Raw genomic sequence first — 22,968 nt, forward strand, 5'->3', positions numbered from 1 at the left:
TTTGGTAAGGGTGAGAAAGATGAAGGGTCCAAGAATATCCCAGCTAAGAAACGGGGCTCAGTGGCTTGCACCTATAAGAAACGGGGCTCTCGGGCGGCGCCTGTGGCTCAACGGGTAGGGCGCCGGTCCCATATGCTGGAGGTGGCGGGTTCAAGCCCAGCCCTGGCCAAAAATAAAAAAAAAAAAAAAAAAAAAAAAGAAACGGGGCTCTGGGCGGTGCCTGTGGCTCAGTGATTAGGGTGCCAGCCCCATATGCCGAGGGTGGCGGGTTCAAACCCAGCCCCGGCCAAACTGCAACAAAAGAATAGCCGGGCGTTGTGGCGGGCGCCTGTAGTCCCAGCTGCTCGGGAGGCTGAGGCAAGAGAATCGCGTAAGCCCAAGAGTTAGAGGTTGCTGTGAGCCGTGTGACGCCATGGCACTCTACCCAAGGGCGGTACAGTGAAACTCTGTCTCTACAAAAAAAAAAAAAAAAAAGAAACGGGGCTCTGGAGGCTGAGACAAGTGGATTGCTTGAGCTCACAGGTTCAAGACTAGCCTGAGCAAGAGTGAGACCTCATCTCTAAAAAAATAGCCAGGTTTTGTGGTAGACTCCTGTAGTCCCAGCTACATGGGAGGCTGAGACAAGAGGATCACTTGAGCCCAAGAATTTGAGGTTGCTGTGAGCTATGACACCATGGTACTCTACCAAGGGTGACAAAGTTGAGACTCTGTCTCAAAAAAAAAAAAATATATATCCCAGCTAATCTCAAAACACTGATTATTTGGGGGCAAACATATGCTAAGTAGTTGACTTTCTCTTTGTTCTCCCAATTTGTTATTTCTAATAATTTGGTTAGAGGGCCCCACCAGTAAAAGAATCCTTCCACACTGGCAGGATATCTGACAAAGTATGATTTTCATTGAATAGCCTATCTCCTTGTAGCTGCTACCTTAGTGATGTTGCCTAGAGATTTAGAGAAGGAGAATTGCTTTCAATGAGGCCAGGTGAGGAAAAAGAAAACACTCTGGGTTTATTCTCAGCTCTATTACCCATGATTTCTGGGATCATGGGCAAAAAACCTCACTGCTTTAGACCTCAGTTTCCCCATGTGGAAAAAGAGGAGTTGTTATTATATCCAGTCCTCTCAGCATATGTCCCATAGAAGGCCAGTTGTTCAGAAGGTTGACAGTCATTTAATTAAAAAGGAAAGGCTATGAAGTCAACACATTTGGAAACCAGTGGGCTAAAGCTAAGCAGATTCCCCACTGTAGAACTTTCCAGAGCCTCTAATATGCTAATGTGAATCATGGTTCTTTGAGATGGGAATATTCACTGTTATCCAAACTTATTTGACTGCTGAATACTTTTGGTTTAGTAAAACAGCACATGGATCTAAACAGTTTTTGGAAGACACTTGGGAAATGATTTCTTCTTTTTTTTCTTTGGAGACAGTCTCACTTTGTCACTCTGGGTAGAGTGTCATGACATAATAGCTCACAGCAACCTCAAACTCTTGGGCTCAAGCAATCCTCTTGCCTCAGCCTCCCAAGTAGCTTTGACTACAGGAGCCCATCATAATGCCCTGCTGTTTTTTAGAGATGGGGTCTCGTTCTTGCTCAGGCTGCTCTCTGGGAAATGATTTCTAACTAATCTAATGATTTCATACAGAACTAACACTGTATGTTTCTAAATATGCCCCTTCCCCAAGGAGACTGTCTTTCTGGGGAAGTTCTACTGTGTAAATCCTGAAACAGGATCTTAGCTATTCAGTAATTTGTGATTGTTCTTATTTTCATTTACAAACATCAATTTCAAACCACAAGGTCAACAATCCATCCTTCTCTGGGTGGGAAGAAACAGAGGAAGTAAGGCTGATGTGGTAATAATTTAGGTTGTGCCCAATCAGTGCTTGTTAATAACCCATAAGAAATAATATTGGCAGGTATTACCAGTTCTGAAGATCTCAGGTCAAATGTTTGAATAAAGGAAAATGTGGCTGGATATGTCTCTGGGTATTCAGCATTTCCTTCCAGTGGGTTTTGTTGGACCGCAGAGGCTAGAAGGCTAAAAACTACATTTCTGAGATAATCTTTGCAGCTAGAGGGCTGGATGCAAAATTATATTCTGCCTATCAGATGTTCTTGCATGATATTTAGAGGACAGAAGTAGGACAGATGCTTCAAAGCTTTGGGCTACTTATGCTGGACTGAGCTTATGAAGACAGAGCATTCCAAGAGGCAGCTGCTACGAACTTTGTCAGTGCCAAATTCTCTACAGTAACTGTTTCTTCTTAAAATACCTGGGTGGTTTCCATTTGGCACTGAACCCTGATGGATAAACTCTTCTTAAATTATAGGGGCTTGGCACCTGTGGCTCAAGCAGCTAAGGCACCAGCCACATACACCTGAGCTGGCGGGTTCGAATCCAGCCCGGGCCCACCAAACGACAATGACGGCTGCAACCAAAAAATAGCCGGGCATTGTGGAGAGCGCCTGTAGTCCCAACTACTGGGAGGCTAAGGCAAGAGAATCGCTTGAGCCCAGGAGTTGGAGGTTGCTATGAGCTGTAATGCCACGGCACTCTACCCAGGGCAACAGCTTGAGGCTCTGTCTCAAAAAAAAAAAGAAATTATAGGTACTATATACTTGAGTGGTTGCACAGGGGTAGGCTATGAGAGCTTTGTTTACCCCAGACTCACCTTAGTGAGTCTCACCTTAGTAAAACCAGCAAGGCCTCACAGCCCATCCTGGAAGGTGTCCTGATATCTACCAGCAGAAAGCTACTAAAACACATGAGGGACTCTCCTTCTTTTCCTTTGACAAAAACCTCTTATGATTCCTGGAAACACAAAGACTCTCCAACTTCATATGTGGCTGAAAAGGTAGCATCATCACTACTTTATGGCTTCCAAAGAAGAAAAATATCAAAAGTAGTAGCTTGAAATGCTAAAGAATATTAATTCATCTTTATTTTTTGCAGTCAGTGGCACTTGTATCTTTTTTTTAACAGAGCCTATGAAGCTGTGAATTCCACACACACACACACACACACACCCTTGCACTTGTTCTGTTTCGGAGAATCCTCAAGTCAGGAGAGAACTTAGGTGTCACCTTCAACAGTATTTAAGCAAGGGAAGCATTTCCTCAAAACAGATTTGCTGAGGATAGCGATAGATTAAAGGAGATAAAAGCAGAGCTACCCAGTTGAAATGGCAATGGTCTGATTCCCAAATTCTCCACAGCCCATTTAATTCTTCCCCTCCTGGAGGTAGGGATTGGAGTTATTCAGGGCCACTAGAACTACGAGACCTTTTTGAAAATACTTTCATCTCATGAATAAGGAAAATGAAGTCCAGAGATATATGATTTACTCAAGGTCACACAACTCTTACATGGCAAATCCAAGGTTCAAATCCAGATCTTCCTATACTCAGTTAAGACAAAGTTCTTCCCACTACCTGCATCTAGTCCCTCTTATCCATGTTTCCAGGCTTCAAGGACCAGTTGAAATCTCCCCTACATTGTGATGCCTCACCTGACCACCTGGCCATAATGATTGCAACTTCTTTTCTGCTCATTCTTACCACCTAGGCTTTATCAGGCACCCCTTCACTTCCTTTATCTCTTTTACTCTTTTTCTTCTTTCCTCTCTAGCGTTAAATTTCCTCATCTACTACTAAATACCCCAGAGAACACACAGTTGGTATTGCCAGAGCATTGCCCATAAATATTGACTGCCAGTTGTGAGTAGCAGAGACTTTAATTGTTCCCCATATCCATTCTTGCATTACTCATTTTCTTTTTTTTTTTTTTTTTTTTGCAGTTTTTGGCCATGGCTGGGTTTGAACCCGCCACCTCCAGCATATGGGGCTGGCGCCCTACCCCTTTGAGCCACAGGTGCCACCGCTCATTTTCTTAATAGAATCCCCCACCCTGAATTTCAGCTGAACACATGGCTGCATAGCAAGAGACTATATTTCCCAGCTTCCCTTGCAGCTATGTATGACCATGCAACTAAGTTTCGACTAATGAAATGTGGATGGAAGTAGTATGTGCAACTTCCAAGTCATTTCCTTAAAAGGAAACTATTGCCCTCACCCTCCTCTTTCCCCTTGGACTTGGTCGTGGCAATGAAATAGCTTCAACCATGTGAAAGAGAACAATACCCTTAGGGTGCTGAAACAATAAGACATAAGGAACCAAAGTGCCCAGAGAACTTCATAGAGCAGAGCCACCTTGATCTGCTCACCTTCCTCTGGACTCTTATAAGAAAGAGAATAAATGTTTATCTTTTTGGATTTCTTTTTTATAGCAGCTTACCTTGTGCCTTAACAGGATGTAACTACAATAGTATCTTCCAACTTACTCCACATCGCTTTGTAAAAATCAAATCAGATCTTGCTTGTACTCCATCTTGTGAAGTATTAAGTAAAATTCCAATAGGAAATAGCATGGACCTAAAAGAAAAAGACCTGTTTACCTGTGTGTTTGACTCCTTTGATGTACTGAACAGCTGCCATGTACAAGGGACCTGGAAGGTTGTTAATAACAAGAGTGAACACTCTCAGGCACCTTGTTACATAGATCATTTTGTTCCATCATCCCAATAATCCTAGGAAGTGAGTATTTTCATTCATATATCATCAGTGAGGAAATTGGAAAACAGGGAGTTTACTTACCTGGTAAAGGCAGAGCTGGGCTTCATTCTCAGGCCTCTCTGTCCCAAGATGCCCCACTCTCCTCAACACACTTCCCCTGAACCCACACTGGGCATTGAGGCTACTGCCCTCATGGACCTCACAGTTCACATGGAGAACAGAGTCACAAGCAACCAACACTATCAGAAGGCAGGATGAAATGAGTGCTGCAACAGAGGCCTGGGAATGCAATGCAGGGGCGTTCAAGGAAGGAGTGATTAATTGTAGCCTAGGGGGTGGGGAAGAGCTCTTACTAAGGATCTCCATGGGCACTGACCTTTGAGAAATTAGAAAAAGTGGATGGATGAGGGGTGCGCAGACCAGCTGAGGGACCCACATGAACAAAGACAAAGAGGAAGAAGAGGACATGTGGGAAATAAGAAGCCACCCAGTGCGAATGGACCAAGGAGGGACTTCATGGGGCCTTGTGAGCCAGGAGAGAGCAGAAACGCTGCTTTTGGAATGAGGAATCACAGATGTTTGAGGAGGGATGTCATGCAACCCTGTGTGTGTGCCAATGTGAAGGAGCAGGCAAAAGAAAAGGCAGGGAGCACAGGCTTCTGCAAAATCATCCAGACAGCACCTGATGAGGGCCTTACCAGAAATGGGCAGACCGTGCCAAATAGCGAAGATCCCCAGGGCCTCTGGCTGACCTGGGATCTCAACCAGCACTCTGAAATCTGAGCATCAGCGACAAGCCTGTTGGTAGTGTCTCTTTACAAAACTGGCTACAATTCTTATCTCTGATCTTCTGTTCAAATTATCTGTATTCTGCTTTTACTTTCAGTTAAGATTTCATTGTTGGGGGAGGGGGTGCATGTGTGTCTCATGAATTATAATTAAGATAAAATAACAATTAAGACCCCGGAGCCCATGTGGTTCCCACAACAATTTATATAGGGCCATAGCTCTGGTGTCTTCTCTCATTCTGAGTCAAACTCCCACCCCCACTCACAGAAAACAGACCCCAGAATCACGTGCCTCTCAGCTTGTCAGTAATGCAGGGTGGCTGTTTTCTGCCTTATGTGCTGCAGGGGAAATGGTTGCACTTCCAAGCAGACAACTTGCAGTAAATAATGAGTTCTAAGGAAAACCCTGATAGGCCGTTCTAGAGAGCTAGGAGGCAAAGGGCAAGATGTAGCTGTGATGGAAAGTGTTTGTGTAACCCTCCAGACCCTCTCGCCCGACACACACTGAGGTTTCTCTTTCATGACTGCGTTAGCCTCTTTTTGCTTTCAACCACCGACCACTCAATTCTTTGAGGGAAAATTAACATTCATTATGCAATTTATCTCTCTCCTTTTAATCCAGAGTGTCTGTCTCCAAGGTCCCTACTCAATAATTAATGTTTGTTCTCATTTCCCATTCTCCAGAGCATCTATTCTTGAACTGTAGGGTCAACAATTAACACTAATTATGGCTTTCTCTCTCTCCAGTGTTGGTTCTCAGAATCCCAAGCTGCCTGCTCAGCCCAAGTTACTGGCACCCACGTGGCCGCTGGTGTGCATGCAGCTATGGAAGGGCACCGAGAGGCAGGCTTTTCCAAGCCCCACCGTGGTTTAGCAAATAATAAAACCCAAACATCCTTTTCTGGCAACCTCTCTAGTCTATTTGTTATGGATAATGAGACAATGAAGAGAAATAAGTAAATAAATAGAACTATTTGGAAATTAATTCAGTGCATAGTTAGACTAGATCTCTGAATCTTTTCCAGCTTGAATTTTCTAGGATTCCCTGTGATTTTTCTTGTCTATTGCTATCTCCTTGATATACTGTACATCTCTCTCTCTCTCTCTCTCTCTCTCTCTCTCTCACACACACACACACACACAAAATTTCCTTTTGAAACATTTCTTCTAGCTGGGCAAGGTGGCTCATGCCTGTAACCTGAGCACTCTGGGAGCCTGAGACAAGAGAATCACTAAAGCCAAGAGTTCAAGACCAACCTGAGCAATATAGCAAGATCTCATCTCTATAAAAAAAAATACAAATGTTAGCCAGACCCAGAAGTGTGTGCCCGAGGCTGAGGCAGGAGGATGGCTTGAGGCTATAGTGAGCTATAATGATGCCACTTGCAGTCTAGCTCCAGTGACAGAGAGAGATCCTGTCTCAAAACCAAACCAAAACAAATACTGGTCTTCCTGCATTTAGGTCCCACCAACTGACTTCTTTGCTATCTATAATATTATCCCTCCCTTAACTGTCTTTTTTGGGTCTCTCATTCTAATTCTCATCAGCCATCAAACAGCATTGTTTTAACTAGTTTTTTTTTTTGACTGACAAGAACAGGTAGGAAAATAATTCTCAACCCAGGTGACACTAACAAATTGCAAAAAAATATTCAATAGGAGCTGTGAAAAAGCCTGTCTGTCATGGCTGGAATCAGATCGGCTAGAATCCCTCCTGTCTGCCCTGGTCTAACCCTCGTATTTGTGCTACACTGGGGAGGAGTTCCTCATGCTTGTCTGTCAGCCCCAGGGCGGTGTGCACTGCGGCACAGCTGCTGTTCAAATCTGGGCATCTCCTCGCGGCTATCTAACATTAACTGCTTCTTGCTCCGTCAAAAGTTCTCCTCTCAGAACTTTTAGCATCATGGGCCCTGCAAGATTTCACCTTTAAACGTTTTGGATAAAAACATTATTTTCTGGCTGGGCTCCACGGCGCATGCCCATAATCCTCTGGGTGACCAAGGTGGGAAGATCCCTTGAGGTCAGGAGGTCGAAACCAGTCTGATAAAAAATGAGACCCCATCTCTACTAAAAAGAAAAATAGCCAGGTGTGGTGGGTGAGATGCCATGGGCCTCTAGTCCCAGCTGTTCAGGAGGCTGAGGCACGAGGATTCCTTGAGCTAAAGAGTTTGAGGTTGCAGTGAGCTAAGATGATGCCACAGCACCCTAGCCCAGGTGAGTACTGGTAGAGTGCCATAGTATCACAGCTCACAGCAACCTCAAACTCTTGGGCGTAAGTGATCCTTTTGCCTCAGCCTCCTGACTAGCTGGGACTATAGGCGCCCTCACAATGGTTGGCTATTTTTAGAGATGGGGTCTCACTCTTGCTCAGGCTGGTCTTGAACTCCTGAGCTCAGGCAATCCACCCACTTCAGCCTCTCAGAGTGTTAGGATTATAGGCATGAACCACCAGGTTCTGGCTTCAGGTTAGTATTTTAAATGGAAGACTGCGGCCTGTTCTGCCTCTTCCAAGGTTCCTTTTATATTTCAGTTCCCCTTGAAGAGACATCTGCAAACACTGGCAGTGTAAGCTGACTTTGTAGCTCATCCTCCACCCACAGACATGGCTGCTTTTACTTCAGACCAGGAGGGAAGGATGATTACCTAGAGACTTTCTCCCTCTCCTAAAAATAGTCTTTGATTAATGGGGAAACGTGTGTGGTCTTCCTTGCTGCTTATTTTGGGGCAGGCAGCAATGAATCCTTCATGAAGAAGCTGCTGTAGAAACAGGAAGCAGAGCCACATATTGAGGGCTAGAGCCAGAGCTGGGCGGAGGGAATCTCTGTGTTTGCCAGAGATTGCAAATAAAGGAGAAGAGGCACAATCATGTCCTTGCCAATCTCAAAATCTGAGAACGGAGAAATCCCTGGGAGTCTGCTCCCTTGCCATCTCCCCTAGGCAGACATCCTGACTATGGTGGGAAGAGTTTCAGTGTCAGTTCTGCTCATTCTCACGCGTTAATTAGAACTGGGCCAGAGTAGCTTGTATACACGCATAGGAGCCCTCCAGTGCAGATGATGATGATAATGAAGATGGTGGTGGTGATGACAACTATTATTGCTATATATCTCTGAGAAGTCAAGCATTGTACTGAGTGCTTTACATTCATTATTTCATTTCATTTCCACAGCAATGATATGAGATAAATCTTAATATCTTCACTATTCATCTAGGATGTTGTGGCTCAGAAAGGTTAAATGACTTGCCTAAGGTCACACAATGTGGTGAGGCTAGAATGGGAGACCTGGGAACTTGCATTTTTACCACTATGCGTGATTAGTAGTGATGTCGATCTAAATAAGCTTGTTTCTACCTGACAATATATGAGAGTTTAGGAAATCCTTGGCTTAGTAATGACCCACACAACCACAGGGCTTCTGTTGAATACCCGTTTCTCCCTCCAATTCTTCTTACTCAGCACCAGACACACCTCTGTGGGTAATGCTGAAAATTATTTGCAACTTTTAGAGATATTATAGGGAGAAAAGGAGACACGGGAAAAAGTAACAGTTTGGGAAAACCAAACTCTTGAGACTAATTTTCGAACAAGTTAGTCCTATTAATAGGGTAGCTCCCCAGACAAAAATATTCTTTCAAATATAGCCTAAAATGTTACAATTTCACTTCATTCTACTAAAATCTCACCTATAAAAGATTTACTTTGGATAAGAAATATCCTTTTAAAATATACTGATGCTTCCAAGAAGCTAATAGTTTGTCATACTCCAGTACAAGTTTATTTAATCAGATAACTGTCTTTTTGCAACCTAGCCAAGAATAGCCACTCTGAGGGACTAAAAATTCTCACAGGGGTGGAAAAAGAGGTGAGTAATTTGGAAGTAATAGAGTTTTTAGGATTGAAACATGCCTGATTGGTGGGGTACCCCTGAGGGCTTAGATGAACAGAAGAACATCAGCTTTTTTGAGAAGAGGGGACTTCTCAAGAAGAAGAAAAGTACAGAAAGGGAAATGATGGAGTGCCCGAGGCAAATGACCTGTTACAGAAAGGTCATTTGGTGAGTTCTAGATCCAGAAAAGGGAAAGAAAACTTTTATTCCTTCTCCTTTCTATTCCTAGTAACTAAAAGACTTTGGACTAAGGCAAATCTTTCTTATTTCCAAGCTTTAGAACATATCGTTCCCTCTGCCTGGAGCACAATTTCTCATCTCCTCCTATCCAAAGTTTTCTTCACTGTTGTAAAATACACATAACATTACATTTGCCATCTGAACCATTTCAAGTATACAGTTCAGTAGTATTAAGTATATTCACATTGTTATGCAACCAATCTCCAGAACTCTTTTCATCTTGCAAAACTGAAACTTTATACTCTTTAAACAATTCCCCCTTCTCCCCTTTCCTATCCCCTGGCAGCTACCATTCTACTTTCTGTTATCCCTGACTTTTACCCATTGTCCTGGTTAACTCCGACTAATCTTCAGTTACCAATGTAGTTCTCAAGCTGACCTCCCTCTGGGTGGCTTTCCTGCTCTCTCCTCCCACTCCCCACTCTTTGCCCTCCCCCAGGCCTGAAGACTGGGTAACAGGTCCCCTTCGTCACACACACAAACATTGCAGGCACTCTTGCCCCCTCCACATCTCTCTCACAGTATCGTCTACCTACTAGACGTTTCTCTTCATTAGAATGCAAGCTATTTAAGGCAGGGACCCACTAGCACCCCTAGTACCTGCTAGAATGCTGCTAACACACACTTAATTGTCTGTGTTTCATAGTATTTGATGAGTGAAAGAGTTCAGCCACCATATGAGTTAAACAGATTTTCTTTCTTCAAGTTGACTTGGGAGCCTAATAACCATGCAGAACATAGTCTGTGCAGGAAAATGCATTCCAGTGATTGCCCATACATAGAGTGCCTCTTTCAGGACTTAGAACCTTTTTTGTTACCTTAGCAAAAAATTCTTAAATCTTTTTATGCTTAATATTCCCCATTTGTTGTTGAGGAAACAGATATAACATTACTTGGAAAACACCTGATACTCCCTTGAATGGAGTTCAAAAAGCCACTTAAAATATCTATTTATTGGAATCACCCATAGAGATTTTACAACTTTTTGTTTTCTTTTTGGTCATTTGGCTTTAATGAATATTTTCACACAAAAAGAATAGGATGCTAAAAGATTGTGTCAATGGTGGACTTCGGGTGTTTTGGGACTTGAAAGTCAGATTCTACTATTTGAAATGACATCAAAAGTCAGGAACACATACCATTTGTCCTTTTGCAGAGGAATTAAGTCAAATCATAGACATTTGGGAAACAGGAGACCATCACTAAGCTAGTGAGTGAACCTAACCAGCCTCTCAGCACCCACATCTCAGTATTGTGGCTTTTGTGGTCTTTGTGGTCATTGTAACATCTGGAACAGCTCTTGCTTCGTTACTTTTTAAATAGAAGAATATTAATTGTAAAGATATATATATATATGCACATATAAATATATATATATATACATATATGCCATAAAAGAAGGCCAACTATGACTGCAACCACAGGGACTAGTGATGGAAGTAGGAGAAACCGAAGTCACCTAACAATTTGATAATTCTCTGCCAAAAAGTTTAATTAATCACTCTAACCCAGCAGTTCTCAACCTGTGGGTCGCGACCCCTTTTTAACAATGAAAATATATTGCGGCATTACAAAGGCTGAGAACCACTGCTCTAACCCTTTATTTGTAGACTCATTTAGAATCTGATTAACGTCTCCTGTTTTCTCAATTCTACTTAAGTTTTCTTGGGGATATGGTATATATAAGGGGCATTCACAAATCTAAGGGTTCTTGAAGTTCTCAGGATATGTCCTTCCCAAGTAGCCGGATCTACTGCTCAATTAATATACAGCATGCATGAGGGATAAGGGCCTTGCCCAAGCATTGAAGCAGTACTTGGCACAATGCATTTTAAGGCAGGTATGGATTTCAAGATTTTGTATCTACATGCATGTGTGAATTATATTTCTCAACCTATAATATAGTTTAGAGGCTGGAGGCAGTGGCTCATGCCTATAATCCTAGTACTCTGGGAGGCCAAAGTGGGTAGATTGCTTGAGCTCAGGAATTTGACACCAGCCTAAGCAAGAGCAAGACCCCAACTCTACTAAAAAAATATATAGAAAAACTAGCCAGGGATCATGGCTGGCACCTGTAGTCCCAGCTACTTGGGGGGCTGAGGCAAGAGGATTGCTCAAGCCCAAGAGTTGGAGGTTGCTGTGAGCAATGATGCCATGGCACCCTACCCAAGGCTATAGAGTGAGACCCTACTCAAAAATTAATAAAGATTAGAATATTGATTTTTTTCTTCTGTAGAAGTGATCAAAAAATGACAATTTATTAACCAGTAATTCATAAATACTGTTTTCTACGGCATCGGCCTTCAGACATTTATGTCATCTTCTCATCAAACAGCTATGACAATACATGAGGCTTTTCTTAAGTATTGTTTTCCCTCCTAATTTCTCTCTCTTGCTTCTTTCACACATGCCCTTGTAGCCTAAGGATTTTGAGGTTGTCTTAGTTTCCTCACAGTTCTTCCCTTGAACATTAATGTACACACCAGCATCAGAACACGTTCAATAAAACCAGTGAGTCTACTTTAAAAAGCCCAAAGAGATTGCTTATTCATTTACTCAGCAAACACTAACTATCTACTAGCGATAAATACCCTGTTTCCCCGAAAATAACAGTGTCTTATTTTAAGGTGTGTTCCCAAAGATGCGCTAGGTCTTATTTTCAAGGGACGTCTTATTTTTCCTGTAAGTAGGTCTTATTTTCGGAGGATGTCTTATTTTCAGGGAAACGGGGTGCTATGCTAGGCACAAGAACACAGTTGAGATAGAGTCTGTGCCTTAAAATAGTCCACAGTGGTGGAATGTGTTGAGAACTATGCATGAGTACAGGCTGACTCAGCCTAGAGGATGAGAAGGCTATTTGAAGGAAAGGACACCTCAGCAGAGTTTCTAAGGATATACATAGGAACTAGCCAAGTGGTAAAGAAAGGATACTTTAGGGGAAAGCATAGAGCATATGAAGGTTAGAGCACATGGCATCATGGGAGAAATGTAAGCAACTTGTAATGACTGGACCCCAGGGTACATGGGGAGGGAGGAGTGGTGAGAATGCAGTTCATGGAGTAGGCAGGAGCCAGGTCATGAGGAGCCATAGGCTGCAACTAATGAATTTATCCCAGCAGCTGTGGGATTCTGCTTACATAGAAATTGAGATAATCTGATTTTCATTTTATTTTATTTATTTTTGTTTTTTTGAGATAGAGTCTCACCTTGTCACCCTAGGTAGAGTGCTGTGAGCTCTACCTCAAACTCTTGGGCTGAAGCGATTCTCTTGCCTCAGCCTCCTAAGTAGCTGAGACAACAGGCACCTGCCACAACGCTGGGCTATTTTTAGAGACAGGGTCTCACTCTTGCTCTGGCTGGTCTTGAACTCCGGACCTCAAGCACTCCACCTGCCTCAGTCTCTCAGAGTGCTAGGATTACAGGTGTGAGTCATCACACCTGGCCTCAATTTTTATTTTAGAAAAATGACTCTCTCATACATGCAGAGACTTCTCCCAGTCATGCAGAGAATGGATTGGAGGAGTTTAGACTGCAGGCTTGGGACCAGATACCTATATTTGTCTGAGAGCGAATGACCAAAACCAATATTTTCTGGAGCACTGAGACCATCGTGTGAATTGAATTGGCAGATGCTCTGTATGTAGATCCTCCTCCTGCCTCTTCTTTGGATTCCTTTCATGGTCTTCCACCACAGGTATCATTATTAATCCTGCAGCGGATCTTGATTGGAGTGTTTCTCATGTAGTTGATATTTTGTTGCTATGCCATTCAAATTTAAATTCTATCATCTAGTTTGGCTTCCACTGGGGGCTTGGAAAACTGCCATGTACCTTTGGACTACTCCATAAAAAATAATTTATGAGCTTTTGGGAGAAGTCGATGTTCCCAAAGCTTCAGGCAGACCCTTGAACTTAGCTAGCCTTAATCTAAGAAGATATAAGTGAGTAAAAGGATTGTTATTCCAAATTAGAAGAAAAATACAGTCCTCACATTTCCTAGGCACTTCCATATTTAAATTCATATTGACTCATATTTTCTACTTACCTCCTTAACTGGAGTTCCCGGGGGTATGTCTTTAGCCTGGAGACTTTCTCGGGTCTTGAGCATCTAGTTGATACACTCATCTCACCCTTGTCAGTATCCAAGAAGCTTTAAAACAAAAATATGTAACATAAACAGGGTCTTAAATCAAAAATTTGATCATGACAATACCAAAAGGCCATTTTTGGTTTTGGTCTCCTGCACTAAATAAGCAGACTTGAAATTTATTATAACACTACAAACACGCTATAGGTCATAGGCATCTTGAGTCACATCATATAAAATAAAGTATTTTTAGATATTCTTAAGGAAAGTTCCGTAAGACCAAAATTATTCTTCCTTTTATGGTTAAGTTTATACTGGGAAGACTCTTCTAAAAAATAATCTGGAATTTGCATTTGGATTTTCCATTTATGACCCCAAATGCAAAACCATGACACTACCAAGGCCTTCTTCCATTGGTATCTGCTGGGGCCAGCAAGTCCATGTGCAAAGCTGTGAGAAGGAAAAGGAGCTTTCCCAGACGTTTGGCAGTAGATGTGCCCCCTTCCCAGGAAACTACAGCAGATTATGGGGAAGTTCTATGATGGCATAGCAGCCTTCAAAGAATGCTCAAGCCTCAGAGATGGTTTCTGGGGAGGGGGTCTTAAACAGATTTAAAGAGGCTCCTGCCAGCACCTTCCACAGCTGCTACCCTGTAACCACTGACTATTTGGCCACTTTGGAGCCTGCAGGTCTGATGTTCTTTCCCAAACCTGATACACATCTGGGAAGGAGCCAGGTGGCCCACGTAGCCCAATAAGGTGACTCTTTGGAGTTAGACTTCTATTCTGACACCACATGGGGCCTATCAGAGGGACCCATACAAGGGAAATAGTTATTTTTAAACAATGGGAATAAATATAACTATGTTTCATTTCTATTTAAAACAATGAACAAAAACAAGTTGGGAATTAAACATAGTCAACACAGATTTCAATAGAAGGAAATTTTAAAGGGCTGTATTCCACGATGGAATCAGATGCCCTTTCCTGCTTTTCAAGTTGTGAGTGTTTGGTGAAGGATCCCATGATTTGAAGAAGGCACTAAATGGGGATGAGACCCCATCTAATAAGGGTCATCTCTAAAACTGCCTGATTATCTGGTGGGAATGCTATCTCCTCACTAAAAGCCTGTGGTTAGATTAATGCTAGCGTTTGAAAATCTGCTCAGGCCTGATCGTGGGCGGCCAAAGAAGGAATGTGTTTTCTGTTTATCTCTTTAGTGGCAGAAATGTTCATCACATAAAGACCGCGAGCTCCCAGTTTTAGGCATGCCTAGAAGTTATGTAGTCTGTAATCTGTGAACGGGCACACCAGCTTCTGAATGAGAAAAAGAACTGAGCCCTGTGTTCACAGCCGGTTGCCTAGGTTGGTAGATGAGTTAGTCGGGTTCCTCTGATTTTATATCTTGCCCCCATTGTTCCCAAAGGAAGTTTTACACCCCAATTGCTTTATCTCCCAGGAATGCAGTTTGAGTTGTGTCTCTTCCTTGACAGCTGGGACCTCAGTAAATTACCAAGGTCTTGACCTGGGAGATGGGGAAGTCCTAAGTGATTTTTCAGTCTCCTATCTAAAAATGTGTTTACATTTCTTGAACTCTGGCTGACTGATTCATTCTCCTGGTGTTGCAAGAACTTCCCTTATGCATTAGAATTTATAAGTTTCATTCTAAGAGACCCATGGTTCCTTCCAAGCCACAGTGAAGTGAACCTCATCACAGCACAATTCTGCTGGGCTGGGTTTGTCCAGAGGATGGATCATGGCCAAGCAGCTGTGATGTGGCAAGCTCAACTGAGGCTAACAGGAGGCAGTGTGATGTGGAGGAAAAAGTACAAGACACTAAGTCAGGACATCTGGGTTCTGGTTCCTGGTCTTGCACTATTCAAAGGTATGGCCTTGAGCCAATTAAAAGAAAACACTCTCTGGGCATTAAGTTTCCCCCAAGCTGGATTTAAATAAGATATGTTTTAAATCTATGGAGAAGCCATTTTCAAACAAGACAGAAGAAGACGGTTGAGAAACAACAGAAAAGGGAAGGTTAGGCCACAAGGAATGAGCAGAGACTTCAGGTTAAAAAGACAAAGACACAGAGTCACATAAGGCTGTGGGCTCTTAAAAGAACTGCTTATAAGTACCAAGTATGGAAAGCATTTTTGCTGGACACTGGTCCCATAGAGGAGACGAAAATCCTTATCAGTAGAGCCATGTGCTTAGCTAAATCTATTCCTCAAATAAACATTCCTTTATAAATATTAAATTTATTTTCTTAAAAGAAAAAAAATAAATAAATCCTATCCTTTGACACCATGGAGTTGTAGAGTCAGGTAGTCCTGGATACAAATCCTTTCTCAAAACTGCACTATTTGTACAACCTTGGGTGACTTATCATATCTTTCAACCCTTGGCTTCCACACCTGTGAAAAACAGTGACAATGCCAACCACACAGGAGGGTCCTGGGGATTACACCAACATCATTTCTATATTGGAGTGGCACCTACTTCACGGCAGGCTCTAGGATTTCTATTAGCCGCTTTGCACCAGCCTCACTTGGGTCTTTGCCTTTGTTTGCTTCATTTTTCCACCTCTCCACTTGCTCCTCCACTTTATGAGGGAAAAGGGAAGTCTCTGTTCTCTCTACATGGAAAGCTGAGAAGTATTTTCCTACTTCAGTGAAATATGATCATACAAAATTTATATTCAACAGCATCAGCAGATTTTTTTCCATCAATATTTCCTTTTTATTTCAGCTTTATCTGAATTTTAATAGCACAAAGAATTTGCTTTTGTTCTTTTAAAGAGCAACCAAAATAAGAAAAATATAAATTTGAACAAAAGGTCTTAACGCCATATTTAATATGGTGTTTAGACTATGTGGATAGAGGTTATGAGTATTATGTAGAGAGTAAATATGAATGCCATGGATGTATATGTGTTTCTAATCTTACATACATTGAACTAGGTATACATGTGTACAATATATATAAAAAGTCACGGGACCTGGGTCTGACAACCTTGATCCTTTTTCTCTGATTTTCACCATAGCAAACAGCGAATCCCGAATCAATCTTCGCCTGAATCTTCATGAAACCTCACGTTTGACCCAAACAACAGAGAAGCAGGTACAGTACTGACTCTAAAAGGAGAATGATATGGAGAGGCAAGATACTTGGGTTCTTGCCTCAGCTTGCTGTGTGACCTTAGGTGAGACTCCTCTCTGGGTCTCATTTGCATAATTAGTGAAATGATGTAAGTAGACTATAAAATCACAAAGGTTCCTTTACTCTTGGATTTGGAATGTCTTAACCTGTACTGAATTGACTGGCTCTTTATGTGTGTGAATTAGATGAACAGGCCTTTCCCTGACTTCTGCAAAGTCAGAAAGGGAATACAGAAACACAGAAAGCTATCGTGCATTTAAGCAGTAGGCACTAATTGTCATTCCTAATAAAAAGTAGCAATCAAGAAAAAGATGCTAGTAGAAATGTGAAGAAAGGAGGACAGTGCTTCACCTGCATAGGTTAGGAAGAACTATGAGTGGTTCAAGGACATCCGTTCATAGATATTTATCAGTGTGTTCATTCACCGGAAGCTTTGAGGACTATCTTCACATTCTCCCTAGAGAAACAACTCAAGGGAATTCCTAGAGCTGAATCCAAGGTCTGAGAGAACCTGAGGCAGAAGCAGCACACGTAGCTCCCGGGACTCTCAGGTCTCTCCTTGCCTCGACAGCTTATGGGGCTACGATCTTTAGTTCTCCCTTATCTCCAACTTTTTGGCTTTCTCCTCCATTAAAGATAATAAAAATAATAATGTGTTTTTCATCTGTGTGCCTGAGCTGGGTTCCAAGGCAGGGACTAAACTCTCACTGTGACGACCCTGGGCCTGAATCAGGCTGCCACTGAGGAAAAGCCCAGCTGGGCCACCCTCCCTGCCATAGAGGAACCACAGAACCATTTTGTATTTTTTTACTATTATTTATTTATTTAAAGACAGAGTCTCACTTTGTCACCTGGGCTAGAGCACCATGGCATTGCCTAGCTTACAGCAATCTCAGACTCCTCGGTTCAAGTGACCCTCCCTCCTCAGCCTCCCTAGTAGCTGGGACTACAGGAACTTGTCACATGCTTGGCTAATTTTTCTATTTTTAATAGAAACAGAGACTTGATCCTGCTGCTGGGGATGGTCTCAAACTCCTGAGCTCAAGTGATTCTCTCACCTTGGCCTCCCTGAGTGCTAGGATTATAGGTGTGAGCCACCTTGCCCAGTCCCAATGTCTGCATTTTTTTAAATTGCCTACTTTGAAGACACCCTTTATAAGGGATCCAGAGACATTACATTTTTGAGAGTGTCTGTGACTAAGGAAAATGTCGTGTTTCCACTTCTATAAGTTGACAAGCCAAGGAACTGTAACTAACTGGTCAACATACCAAGCTGTTCAACTTGGGAACTAGGCCTGCTCTACTGATACGTACGTGTGGTGCATGTCCACTTTATGAAAAGTAGGTCAACTTAAGAGGTGATCAAGGTGGTCAACTACGGAGGCTCTACTGTATTTTGATAATTCCACGACTCCAAAGGCCACGCAAATGTTTCACAGGGCCTAAACATACTCCAAATTCGCCCAGACCCATGGCTGTATTTTAGGAGGCCCAACATCACCTGCAGTGAAAGAGTGGCTCAACATGTCAAATTAAATCCTAGACTGAATTATTAACATCACAGCCAGAAAGAGGAGTACCAAGGATCTTAAACTCTAATCCTGGGTTTCCTGCGTGAGGCTATGTCAAGTCAGCTCACTCTGAGAACTTCATGTGCCTCCTTTGTGAAATGAGTGGGCTTGTTCCCACCAGTTGGTTTGTCCAAGTCACAGCACTCTTCATTCCTTCAGAAGTAGTCCTCAAAGAAAAGCCATTTGAGGAACCTTCTAGGGCACCCCACCAGCCCCCAAATACAGAGAAAAAGGGATGAAGGAAGGGGATATCTTCTTTGTCCCCTCCCCCCTACTTCTTGAGGCTAATGGCCCTTTATTAGATTAAACACTGACTTCAATTTTAACTACTTCCTCAACCCACTCCAAGTAAATGACTAATTTCATGTTTACTAGAAAGCATCTGGAAAAAATTTAGAAACAAATTTCTGCCCAGCAGATTTCAGTTCCTTCCACTGCCCCCTTGCCCACCGAGAAGCAGGCGAAAATGTCCCATATGATTGATCTTTATCAGCATCAGCAGTTTCTGTTCTTCGTTCCTTTCCATTAACTCCCCACTGACTCACCCCTTCCCCCCTTCTGGGGGTCTGACCATATTAGGAGTTCAGTCACATAAGATACTTTTACTTTTTTATCACAGTGCCAGCTGGGGGTGGGGAGTGGGGGATGGAGGCAGTCCCAAAGGTGGAAAGATTTTGGTATTGCCAACCTTAACGAGAAGTCTCAGACCGAGATTTGGAAAACAATTTCTGAAGGTGTTGGCAGGAGAGAAAGCCAGCCCGGGCTTTGCAGACGTGCCTGGGTTGGAGGAGCCACCCGGTCCCCAAGGCTGCCCGCGGGCGCCTCCTGCTGGTGGGACTGGAAAAGCTCTGCTCTGTCCGCGCGGCTGCCGGAGCGGGAGGGCTGGGCGCCCCGAGCCCCCTCGGGTGTGTGGCGAGGACGCAAACGGTGGGAAGGGCTCCGAGGCACCCCTTCCACACCGGACCCCAGGGTCAGAGTCCCCGCGCGGGGACTCCTTCCAAACGAAATGACAGTAGCAACGGACATCAGCAACTTCTATTTGGAAAAGGGGTGAAATCTGGGAGAAAGAGTGGGAAGAAAACCACAAGGGGAAATGTGGAGATGAAAAGAGCAATGAAAAAAGAAAAAGGAAGACGAGCAGACATGTTTCAACTCCAAGTTCCTATTTCCTCTTTCAAATGAACTGCTTCCCCACTGTGAACAGAATCAAGTATTTATGAAGGCATTTTTTGCATATTAATAGCTGCATATGGAGCGTTGCCAGTTCTGAAGTCCTAAAGGTACGGTGCCCTTTTTTAATGCAGGTCTTTCAAACTCCTCACAGAATTTGGTATTCTCCTTCAGATTTATTTTCCTTCCTGCCTCGTGGCTCCTCCTAAGGCCCTTCATTTGATTAAGGGAAATTGGTTTCTGGGATACCTTCAGAAACCAAGAATTGCTCTTCCCTTGGTAAGTCGCTGACATCAATCGCTGGAGAAGGTTTTCCTCTCCCCCAGGGCTTCTCCGTGTAAGGGCCGCAGGTTGGGTGAGTGACCAGTACCTAAAAAAAATTATTAAAATTATAATAAAAGTTCCAGGAGAAGATAGATGTACAGTGGTAGGAGAAAGTAAAACTTTTCAAAAGGTAAAATAATTTTATTAACTTTAACCTTACTATCCATACTCAGTAAAGATTACCTCCAATTTTAAAAGAAAAATATTGAGAACCAGTTAGAAAATAAGCAAAAGATGAACAATTCATGTCAAAAAAAGTAGTAATGGAAAACAAATATGGGGCTGGAAACAGTAACTCAAGCCTGTAATCCCAGGGCTTTGGGAGGCCAAGGTGGGAGGACTGCTTGAGGCCCGGCGTTTGAGACCAGAATGGACAATGTAGTCAGACCCCCATCTCTAAAAAAAAAAAAAAATTAAAAAATTGGCCAATGTGGTGCCACATGTCTGCAGTCCCAGCTACTCAGGAGGCTGAGGTGGGAGGATTGCTTGAGCCCAGGAGTTGAGGGTACTGTGAGCTGTAATGTGCCACTGGAAAAAGGAAGGGAGGGGAGGAGAAGGATTTGGAAAAAAGAAAAGGAAAGGAAAAATATTCATCCTGAATAACGATTAAATGTGTACTGAGGTAAACTGGAGGTACCATTTGAAATTTGTTCCTCCTCCCACTCTTTTTAATGGTAACACAAACTGGTACACTTAGATACTTACAGTGGATTGTAATTTGGTTCAATCTATTGTAAAGCAAATGAAACATGAAAAAGTACTCATACACATTGATTCAGTATTTCTAACTTCTGGGAATTTCTCCTAAGGAAACAATTCAACAGAAAAAAAAGTCAGTGAGGTTGTCCATTGCAGTGTAATCTGCATATAATAAGGAAAAATCAGAAACAGCCTAAGAATCTACCATCAGAGAATCCAGAAAAATAACTAAATTATAATATATCCCTCTCAATGAGGAGTTTAATTCAGGCATTAAAAAAGGATTGCTCATACTGCAAACTGTGATTGAATACTAATGGCTTAACACAGGGTTTCTCAACCTTAACACCGTTGACATTTTGGACCAGAAATTCTTTGTTATGGGGAGATACCCTGTTCCTTGTAGAATGTTGCACAGTATCCCTGGCTATTACCTACTAGATGCCAGTAGTACAATACCTCAGTTGAGACAATCAAAAATGTTTCCAGATCTTGATAAATGTCCCCTGAGGAGTAAAATCAACCCCAGTTGAGAACCACTGATTTAATATTTTAAAAGTGGAAATCAAAATAATGTCAACTGTGATTGCAGGTATGCAAAAAAAAAAAAACCTGTTACCACTTTTTGCAGAAAAAGTGAAGTCATGCGAACTTGAAATTAGGACTGTGTTAGGTTTTAGTTTTCATTTTGTTTTCTGGGCCTTTTTGTTTTCATTTTGCTTTTTATCAAATTCTCCCTATAAGAAGGAAAGATGGATCATAGGAAGAGCTGTTTTTATTCAGGTCTAACTTAAAATGATCTAGGACTCATAGTGTACAAAAAATAGGGCACTACCAAAAGTGCTAATCCCCACAAAGCAACAAAACAAAACCCAAGATAAGGCATGTGAGGATGTTTGTTCTCTAACTTGGACATAGTCTCTAACTTGTAACAGCAAGTTACACAGGGTTCAACAATACAGCACCATTATTTTGTAACTGTTGTTACAAAAAGCTATTAGATTATTGAATAGAGCAATCAGAATTCTCCTTTTAAGTACCTCAACTCCTTTTTGGCACTTTATCCCCCTGGTCTCTAAACATTGGAGGACCATGAATTTGTCTTTTTCTAAAAAATTGAATCTCTAACTCTACTTCATCTAGATCCATCTATGTAAGGTTGGGACAAGAGGAGCCCTGAACACATTGGTTTATAGAGTGGTCAGGGTGGAGAAGGTTGTTGGTAAAGAGCATCAAAGTATCAGCTTAAACCTTAAATAGATTTTTCAAGAACCATTGCATCTCTTTGTTTAAAGTAAGTTTTCAAACTGTTAGTTTTCTCCCTTTGTTTAAACTATGTCCAAGTTAGAGAACAAACATCCTCACATGCCTTATCTTGGGTTTTGTTTTGTTGCTTTGTGGGGATTAGCACTTTTGGTAGTGCCCTAAAAATCCTGCTGAACTGGAATTATGCCTCTTTTTTCCATTTCACAAAGCAACTTCTATTTCAACCTATGCTATCCTTTGAGTTCAGGTTTCATGAGTTTACAACGGTACAAATTCATATTTGATCTTAGATGTCCTAAGTTTACCTCTTTTGGATTTCAAAGAGTGGGCTGTAATTCTAGTACACTTAGATTTAAGTTGACTAAACCTATGTTTACCCCATCTGTTTCCTCAGTGGTTTCACAGATGGTGTTTATATCCCCTGTGAGCTTTCCTCTTTCAGGACAGAAAAAAGAAAAAGACAAGAAAGGCAGGGGAAAAAACACCTGTAGACACACTATGTTTTGTGCCAGGGTACAAAGGTAACCTTTTATTTCACCATCCTTCTGAGCCATACCATGCTCTGCCTTCTGTTTAACTTTTTGTCTGTTATCTGAAAAAAAAAAAAGACATTTTTTTTTCTTATTCTGCCTTATTTACCCTTGTATCCCTTGTGGCTAGCACAGTTCTTAGCGAATAGTAGCCACGCCAAAAAAAAAAACAAAAAAACACAAATCTTCCATTAACATTAAGGTCTACGTCCTAGATAGAAAAAGCCCACAATCCTCTACGTAGGAGTCAGTGCTTGCACTTGTTTTATTTTCAGTGACAATGATATGGAAGTTTGGCTGACATTTCTCCAACAAAGTCACACAGTCTCTGGGTACTTCTTGTTGGTTGCCATGATTTTATATTTCCTTCTCTAGAAAAGCTTTGGGTCATGGGCAGACTTGGAGATGTGATGAGGCATCCTTCTTGGAGAGCTTTGCAAAGCTGATAAGTAAGATTGGTCCTAGTGCTGATACCAAGAAGAATTAACTTGCCACATTTCCTATCCAGAGAAATGGTTTTCACTGCCCACTCTTCCTTTGTCTCTCATTCCTAAGATTAGCTCGCTTTTGCAAGACACATTTCCCCTAGTCTATGCTTGTGCTCACTTTCTTTCCTCTCTCTCTCTCTTCCTCCCTCTCTCTCCCCCTCTTCTCCTTCCCTCCCTCCCTCCGGTT

General features: G+C 42.3%; 1 protein-coding gene across 2 annotated transcripts in view; it reads left to right on the top strand.

Annotated features, from left to right (window-relative positions):
• The window catches only part of KIAA2012 (KIAA2012 ortholog), a 128,863-nt gene that overhangs the window by 51,078 nt on the left and 54,817 nt on the right, over positions 1-22,968 (top strand). For both annotated transcript variants that reach the window (XM_053597487.1, XM_053597488.1), the window contains exons 12-14: positions 2,992-3,043; positions 9,008-9,015; positions 16,618-16,694. In XM_053597487.1, coding sequence (XP_053453462.1) covers positions 2,992-3,043; positions 9,008-9,015; positions 16,618-16,694 — 137 coding nt within the window. The remainder of the gene's footprint in view (positions 1-2,991; positions 3,044-9,007; positions 9,016-16,617; positions 16,695-22,968) is intronic.

The sequence above is a fragment of the Nycticebus coucang genome, chromosome 7 (genome assembly GCF_027406575.1).
Source record: "Nycticebus coucang isolate mNycCou1 chromosome 7, mNycCou1.pri, whole genome shotgun sequence".
NCBI lineage: Eukaryota > Metazoa > Chordata > Mammalia > Primates > Lorisidae > Nycticebus > Nycticebus coucang.